At 40.8% G+C, this 9,568-nt stretch overlaps 1 protein-coding gene across 1 annotated transcript in view; it reads left to right on the top strand.

Moving 5' to 3' along the window:
- Positions 1-990: 990 nt before the first annotated feature.
- SCARA5 (scavenger receptor class A member 5) overlaps positions 991-9,568 on the top strand; it is a gene marked incomplete in the record, with an annotated part of 121,206 nt that continues 112,628 nt past the window's right edge. The window contains 2 exon segments of the mRNA XM_072408931.1: positions 991-1,138; positions 2,638-2,766. Coding sequence (XP_072265032.1) covers positions 991-1,138; positions 2,638-2,766 — 277 coding nt within the window.

Raw genomic sequence — 9,568 nt, 5'->3', positions numbered from 1 at the left:
ATAGTATACCCTGCTGCCATCTTTTCCCCTGGGAAATGGCCCAGCTGGCTATGATATAGAGAACATGATCCATCAGACTACCTTCAGTCTACAGTGTACCCTGCCGCCATTTTTTTTTGAGAAATGTCCCACCTGGACATGATGTAGAGAACATGATCCATCAGATCAGACCACCTTCTTCTCATTGTGTACCCTGTTGCCATCTTTGTTTCTGAGAAATGGCCCACCTGGACATGATGTAGAGAACATGATCCATCAGATCAGACCACCTTCTTCTCATAGTGTACCCTGCTGCCATGTTTGTTTCTGAGAAATGGCCCACCTGGACATTATGTAGAGAACATGATCCATCAGATCAGACCACCTTCTTCCCATAGCATACCCTGCTGCCATCTTTAATTCTGAGAAATGGCCCACCTGAACATCTGTATAGAGAACATTGATCAATCAGATCAGACCACCTTCTTCTCATATTGTACCCTGCCGCCATCTTTGTTTCTGAGAAATGGCCCATCTGGACATGATGTAGAGAACATGATCCATCAGATCAGACCACCTTCTTCCCATAGTGTACCCTGCCGACATCTTTTATTCTGAGAAGTGGCCCACCTGGACATCTACATGATGTAGAGAACATGATCTATCAGATCAGACCACCTTCTTCTCATAGTGTACCCTGCCGCCATTTATTTTCTGAGAAATGGCCCACCTGATCATGATGTAGAGAACATGATCCATCAGATCGGACCTCCTTCTTCTCATAGCCTACCCTGCTGCCATCTTTTATTCTGAGAAATGGCCCACCTGGACATCTACATGATGTAGAGAACATGATCCATCAGATCGGACCACCTTCTTCTCATAGTGTACCCTGCCGCCATTTTTTTTCTGAGAAATGGCCCACCTGAACATGATGTAGAGAACATGATCCATCAGATTGGACCTCCTTCTTCTCATAGCCTACCCTGCTGCCATCTTTTATTCTGAGAAATGGCCCACCTGGACATCTATATAGAGAACATGATCCATCAGAATAGGCCACCTTCTTCCACTGTTCCATGGTCCAGCTCAGATAATCATCTAACCATCGTAGGTGCTTTTGGTGGTAGACAGGTGGAGGTCAGAATGGACACTCTGAGTAACTACACAGACCCATATACAGCAAGTTGTGATGATCCAGCTACCCCTTTCAGATTATAGCCAATGAGTCTATGGGCCAGGGATGGTTTTAGACAACATGGGGCATTTGGTCCAATAAGACGTAGAAGCCCCAAGTGCACAGCATTCCAGTTTGCCTAACCCAACTCTTTCAAATGGGCCTTGGATAGGGTGGGGCAAGGGGCGATTGCCCAGTTTGCACTACCCTTGTCTAGGACCAAAAGGCTCTTTCCAGTAGTACAAGACTGCTAGCAAGGATTTCCAGCAGAATTCATCTGGGATTTATTAATATCTATTTGTGTAACTGGGGGCTGATGTGACTTTATTAGCAAGTCTTTGGTTTATCCAGTAAATGTATGTTCCGACATGGCATATATATTGATTTCATTCCTCCCATCATACAACTATTGCAGAACCGTTGTCTTCATATATTCTAAACTGAAATCCCCTACAGATTTTATAGATTAAAACCCAAACATTCTGAACCACAATTTATTGGGCTTTTTGTGTTTGGACATCTGTTTCCCTTTTGTGGCTTTTTTTGGGTTTCCTCTTCACTCATTGGATCGGTACGCTAACCTATTTAGCAATAACTGTCGGAGGATGTGTGGGGGTGAGGGGTGATATTTGACTTGCTAATGATATTTTTTTACTGAGTCAAACATCTCGGCACCATTATTCCATTAAAGAAAGTCAAAACAATTGTGATATATTACATTTATATCCTGCGTATTAAGTTAAACTTCACAAAGTTCTCATTTTGTAATAATAACCTTCTGATGGATGACAATATTAACCACCTGGACTATAAATCTGGATAAAATAAATATTTAAATTGTGATAGGAGAGGGGATTGGCTATGACCTGGAAGTCATAGACCTAGGCTACTCTTCACCAATATTTCCAGTTTTAGGTGAATGCTAGGCTTCTAATAGCTCTCAGGGGCTGGTGGCACCTAACCTTCCGGTCAACTCCAACGCATCAGAAGAAATTGGGGGAAGCAGGGGAAATGGGATTCTGCAGGGAGTAAAACCCGGGAACCCTGGCAGGAGGATCCAGCTACTGAAATTGCCAGTAGACAGTTTGACGGTGTCAAATTTAAAGGCAAAGATCCTTAAAAATCAGAACAAAGACTCTGAAATTGGTTTGTAAATGCTTAAAAAATGCTAAAAGAAAATACTAAATTACCAAACCATTTCTTGTGATTTATTTTTGGCTCACATAACTTGGGGTGGGGGGTCCTTTTCATACATATATTGTGTATACATTTTTATATTTTAACATGATTTATTCATTCAGAACTCTAAGAGAATTGTGGAGGAAATAGGAACTGGGCTGTGATCGGGTCGGGACTGTGAAGAGAAGGAATGCTGGGATTCATATATGGACTTCAATGTAGACAATAAAGGGGCATTTATAAGATTTGCCAAATTCCTTTTCATATTTTTCACTCTCATATCATTTTCCCCATTCCTGCAGGTCCTGCGAAGAGCAGAAAACCCTCCGGTCGCTGTGGGCAGCTGGGATCTATAGCAGCCCTGAAATACGCTGTGGTTGGCCTGTATCTTCTAGTCTTCCTCATTCTTGTTGGAGTCTTCATTTTGGCAGGTAGGACAAAGATTTGTTTGGAGGGGGGAAATAAGTTTGGTGTTGGGGCTTTTGCTTTTTACCTGCAGAGTTTGGGATTCAAAGTACTATATGTATGTTTGCAGCCTCCACTAAATCCCTACAGAATGTTATGTGTTAGTTTACCTGGATGCGTTGGTTGGTAGGGCTATGGCTTGGTAAATGGAGTTGGGGCTGAATCATTCATCATGCAATCATAAGTGATCTGGGCGTCCTGGTAGACTTCAGCATTCAATGCCAACCGGTAGCTTCAATATTAAGATGTATTAGAAATATAGACTCCAGAGAAGGAAGCATAATCTGCCCCGTGCAATATATCTGTATAAAGTCCTCCATTAGAATACGCAATTCACAAAAAGGACGGCAAAGAAGTGGTGAGGATGGAAAGAAGGGCAACTGTAATGATCGCTGAGAGAAGAAACGATGAAGCGATAATCTGAGACCATATAAGCTTGGGGGAAAGTTGTCCGCTTTTGATGGCAATACCAGGGGTGATTTTTGTGAGAGATGAAATTAAGGTTTTTCCTCTACATGCAGAAATTATTCTCAAATATCCGCTCCATTGGCAAACATCAGGGAGTGAGAACCCGGGCTTTGTGTGTGTTTACTGGCTGTGCAGATTTATAGGATCTGATTACTTAGTAAATTGGTTTATTATATGTTTTATTATTATTATTAATATTATTATTATTTTATAGTGAGTTGATCAATTGTAAGAATGTTGTTACAGCTCGTATCTGATTGCCATTAGGATATAGAAGGATGAAGTGTCTTTGTTTAACCTAAATGTATGTAACATAACGCGTTTTACCAGCATTTTGCATGGAAGGAGTCTATCAATGCCTGTCCAATATATAATAAATACCTGTAAAGCAGAAGAATGGGGAACACAGAGGAAATGTTGTAATGGATGGACATCAATAATGGCCAACTAGGAGTTGCCTTGTAATGTTCTTCTATTACCTCTGAAGTCCTTGTATGTCCTTCTGTGTATCTTCTCCAGCCCCAATAAATCCGGGCCATTGTCTGTGGAATTGGGATTAATGGTAGTACATGGATACACATTGTTACACAAGTTGGGATTAGGGCATATTTTGGTGTTTTTGCCTGCAAGTGGGGCATTTCACATATTGGTGGCCATCAGTTTTTGTATTATATATAATTCAATACCAAGTATATTATATTCTGTATTATATTTTCCAGAAGCCACCTCTTATCTCATCATGATGCCACATCCCAAACTATACGAGAATCAATTTATTGACAACCTAAAGAACAAAGACGCGACTTTTCAGACATCAGAATACAATGTACATATAAGATAATAAAATGCCAACAAACTTTAATAAATTATTTCTTTAAAAGATACAAGTCAATTTAAAATTATTGGCCTACCTATGGTAGGGTCTCAATTTTTACTAATGCGTTTCGCAGATATTAGCATCACAAGACATGAGCCCGTTGGTAGACCATAAATCCAACACATTTCTTTCACGTTTTGGCATCAGTAAAATATGTGTAGGACGGCAGCAGAGGAGGAAGGTAAACCCAGGCCAATCACATGGGGGGGGGGGCAACATTCATACACCACATTATCTCAAATATTCTGATTGTGCTAAGTCTGTATTACGATCACGGGACAGCAAGTTCATCTTAAAGTCCTTGCAGCAGTAGGATATACTTTCATCAGTGAAGCTGGGTGATCCTGCAAACCTGGAATGGATACTTTCAATCCTGGACCAGATCCATTCCAGGTATGCTGGATCACCCAGCTTCACTCATGAAAGTGTATCCTCTCCAGCCTTGGGGAGCTTTAATAAATCAGGACCCATGTTTGAGCCATGTAATTGGCTATTCAAGCCTTAGCAATGCATCCTTGGAGGAAGATATCATAAACTTCCCAATTATTTCTTAGGGTTTTGACATATAAATTGTACAGTGGGGGGATGGAGTTTAAAAAAAAGGTAAGTAGCCCTATGTGGGGGTGTTCCCCTTCTAAATAACCCATCAGGACAAATTGATGCATTTTGCAAGTCATTTTTCATAGCTGAATATAGAAATAAAGACTTTTTTCTAGCTGGAGAAAAACAAGTTTTGTTCCATTGTAGTTGAATAATATTCCAGCTGAGACCAACTAATTACACAACTTTTTCCCTAGTCTTTCAAGCAAATTGATTACATCACAAAAAAAAAATTGAGCCGTGTGTAAACATTAAATCTATAGCACGGCGAGGACACAATTTAAGAGAAGTGAGGAAAAAGGAGAATGTCATCCTTGGCAGGAGAAAAGCTACGGAGCCGCAAACCACATTCCGGGACTCTATAACATAAAACTCAATGTCTTGTGTAATTCTTATTATTCACCATTTAATATGTTCCTGGCTATAAAGCTGCTACGGTATATTAGTAAATGGCTGGAGGGACGTGGATCTATTTCAGTCTTGTGTACTCTAAACATTGCAAAACAATGTAAAAAAAAAAAGTAATATTAGTAATAATAATAATAATAATAATAAATAAATGCACATATATATAAATATATATACCGTGCATTTATTGCGCACACAGGATGCTTCTGGCAGGGCAGGATTCATGGAACATCTTTCATAGAGGAAAGTTACCTCTTTCTTAGGCAGACTCTGATCTCATTTGGTTTTGGGTTCTACTTTTTGGGATTGCTGCCGTCTGTCTGTTAGTGCTCACTGCCCACCTGTGTTCCTTTCCTTTACGAACCTGCTTAGGTGTTTGGAAAGTGATACTTGAATTTTGGTATCATTATATTTACTCGTCTCTCAATAAGCCTCATCCTGAAGAAGCGGTGTTACACCGCGAAACGCGTCAATGCTATACTGGCCTTTCTTGTGAGACTTGTTACTAGTGTTCCAACTATGTTACATATGATGATATTCTTACCTAGTCTTTATGCGAGTCTCTACATTGTAATATAGGATCGCAATGCCGTGTTTTGTAAGACACTGAGCAACAATTTTTTCTACTTTGCTTTTCTAGTGATGTATCAAAAAAAATGTTTTCTTACCCTTTTTTTTATATATGTCTTTAAAGTCTCGTCTTTCTGCACATATTCATTTTGTGTACTCTAAACATTGCAATGCAATGTAAAAAAAATACAAAGTATTATTAGTAATAATAATAATTAAAAATAAATAAATAAATACATATATATATATATATATATATATATATATATATTGCAGACACAATGGGGAAGATAAAGGTTGTACTATTATATCATCTAGTATATCAGATCAGATTAGATTTATAGGTTTACACAGCAGAACTAGAGACACTTACTAAGGCTGCGTACACATGTGCAATTTTCGTAGCTGGAAATGATCTTTAATGCACACAGCGCCGTTCTGTTCTATGGAGAATGGGTAGAACCAGCGAGCAGCACCCCGCTGTGCTCTTTCCCACTGACATGTATAATGGTCCTTCTCTGTTGGCCATTTATGGATCCACATATGTCAGGTTCTTGCCGAGCCCAACTGTTCCTATAAAGCAAAAATCATCAAGATTGAATGAGTGAAAGCCCTGTCCATAGGAGCTTACAATCTAATGGGCTATGGGGTAGAAATGGGAGATCCCGGAGGTCTGTACGGAATGTTATGTGTACCGCTGGTTGCAATGGTGGCTGGTGGGTAACTGGTTAGATTGTGATACCAAATAAAATGATACCTAGTCCTTCCTCCAATCAATTTGAATGATACCCGGTATATGCAGAATCATAAACAGGAAAAGAAAGAAGAAAGCTGGGGTTAGTTAAACCGGCATTAAGGAATATTTTAGGTGTAAGGGTAAATAGTTTATACACATATATCACCAAGCTGAAGTACAATTCATATTAGTAGGTCATCTAATACCTCAACAGTAAGTACCCCTGTAACCCCCATCTTTAACTCCCGAGATCCACAAGACTAACCCTCTCTGTAACCCTACCATATACCCTCCCAATACCCTAACACAAAGTACCCCTGTAACCCCCAACTTTAACCTCCAGTAACCACAACACTAACCCTCTTTGTAACCCTACCATATACCCTCCCAATACCCTAACACTAAGTACCCCTGTAACCCCAACATAAACTCTTCATTTATCCACAAAACTAACCCTCTCTGTAACCCTACCACTCACCCTCCTTATACCCTAACACTAAGTACCCCTGTAACCCCAACAATAACCCTCCATGTATCCACAACAATAACCCTCTCTGTAACCCTACCACTGACCCTCCCTATACCCTAACCCTAAGAACCCCTGTAACCCCCAACTTTAACCGCCAGTAACCACAACACTAACCCTCTCCGTAACCCTACTGTATACTCTCCCAATACCCTAACACTAAGTACCCCTGTAACCCCAACAATAACCCTTCATGTATCCACAACACTAACCCTCTCTGTAACCCTACCATATACCCTCCCGATACCCTAACACTAAGTACCCTTGTAACCCCCATCTATAACCCCCAGTAACCACAACACTAACCCTCCATGTAACCCTAATATTGACCCTCCCTTTACTTCTAACACTGATACCCCCTGTACCCTAATACCACCCCAAGTAACAGGCGATGACTTTTGCCGCTCCTCCTATACATTCCATACTCTCCTGGACAGGAGGCGCGGGCACCAGGGTTCATTTATCTTCACTGGAATAACATTATTTAATGCTTTCCCTTTTTCCTACGGGGAAATGATCAAACTTGAAATTTTCCACATGCTGATGTATTGCTCCCATAGGATTGTTCAAATTATCGTTATCTAAAAAAACATTGATAAATCTCAGCTGGAATCCGACTCCCTGCTTATGTTTTGTATCTGGACTGGTGAACACACGAAACCTCCGCCCTTCCTGCTAGATAAAGGGGATCATCGGGGAAAGTTTAATCCCCATTGGGGCAATCACAGATCATGTGTCATTTTCTAAAAGAATAAAAATATATTCGGAGGAAACAAAATGTGATCGTCCATGATGGGAAATGTTTGCCGGTTCAGTTGCCTCGTTCGGATTTTGGGTTCAAACCCATTTTATTGAAGTTCTGTCATTTTGTGCATCTAACTCACCAAATTTACAAGTGCAAATCCCCTGAACAGAGTGATGTCTCCTAAATTCCTGGAGAAGCTGGGGGTGCCGATGGGAATGTGGATTTTCCTTAAATCAATATGGTCCTGTAACCTCTTTTTAAGCCACCTGTCAAGTGCATTGCAGATTCATTTAAGAATTATTTGGTGCTCATTAGGGCTGAAAATGATCTGAATTTAATTTTTTTTTACATTTACATTTCCTCCTTCTCATTGTTTCCAAGCCTATGGTGGTTGAAATTGACCACCCAGGAGTACCTAACAACCAAATGGTGCTCCCTGGGTGCTCCAAATCACAATTTGGTGATTGCAGCTCATTTTCAACCACCATGCATTTGGAAGGAATGAGGAGGAGGTAATGAGAATGGTTGCGGTTTTCTTGCTTAGGATTGCAACCACTTTGCACCTACTTGTTAACGCTTGCTATAAATGTGGTTGGAAAATGTTCCCAATTAGGTCCATGGCAGCGGTTCAGTGGCAGATAAACCTGAGATTGTCCTGAAGTGTCTGGAAAACCGCAATACATCTAAATGCACCTCCTACAAATCTCTGCAAGGAATCTGAACTCCTGTTGTTTATTTCAGTGCTATTCATGGCTTTGGGTGGTTCAGTATTGGTGCCAAAGCAATTAACTGTCTCAGAATTACCACCCAGGTGAATATAAACTAGATATGCATTTACACCCATGTGGCTAACAGCTCCCAAGCACCCATCCTCAACCATGAGGTTCCCATAAGCATTCAATTATCTTTTTGAAAGAGGTTTGCAAGCGTTTGCTGAAGAGGTCTATTGGAAGTGGTCCAAGTAGCCGGCCAACGCTACATAAAGCATGTGCAACCTCAACCAAATGCCTGCAACAGATGGAACCTCAACTGCAACCAACGGATCCCCAAGGGGCTCAAAGCCCCATCATCATTGAAATGGGGCAATTGAGGTCCCTTCTGTTGCAGTCAATTGGTTGGTTTTCAGATGCTTCATGTCTAAAGACGGTATGCCCCTTGGACCACTATCATAGACTTCCAACTTCTTCAGCAAATGTTCTGAAATCTCATAACTGAATGCTCATGGGCACTTAGAAGTCTGTAATAGGTGCCTGGGAGCTGCTAACCACGTGGGTGATAAACCTATACTATCCGAACTTTGCCTAAAGTTTTATTCAGATGGGAGGTTAATCCAAGCCGGTTCATTGCTTTGGGAATGAACTCACAAAACCTATGGGCAGCATGGTGGCTCAGTGGTTAGCTCTCCGAGCTGTGTAGTGCTGGGTCCCTGGTTCGAACCTCAGCCAGGACTCTATCTGCATGGAGTTTGGAGGTTCTCTCCGTGTTTGTGTGGGTTTCCTCCGACATTCTAAAAACATACAGTGAGGTTAATTGGCTCCCCCCAGAAATTGACCTTAGACTGTATTATTGACATATGACCATCATAGGGACATTAGATTGTGAGCTCCTTTGAGCAACAGCTAGTCACATGACTATGAACTCTGTACAATGCTTCATAATATGTTGGCACTATATAAATACTGTGTAATATAACTAATACCAGCAGTTCCAAGCTCTTTTCTTACATATTTGAAGGTGGTCCAGTTGGTTTTATTGTGGTTTTCACTCCAGTAGTCTCAAGTCGGTCTGCCATTGACTTGAATTGGAGCAACTGTATTTTTAGGGGTATTTTTTGAGCC

This window comes from Pyxicephalus adspersus, chromosome 4 (genome assembly GCF_032062135.1).
Source record: "Pyxicephalus adspersus chromosome 4, UCB_Pads_2.0, whole genome shotgun sequence".
Taxonomy (NCBI): Eukaryota; Metazoa; Chordata; class Amphibia; order Anura; family Pyxicephalidae; genus Pyxicephalus; species Pyxicephalus adspersus.
The sequence above is the reverse complement of the archived record's forward strand: the minus strand, read 5'-3'. Positions and strand labels throughout refer to the sequence as shown.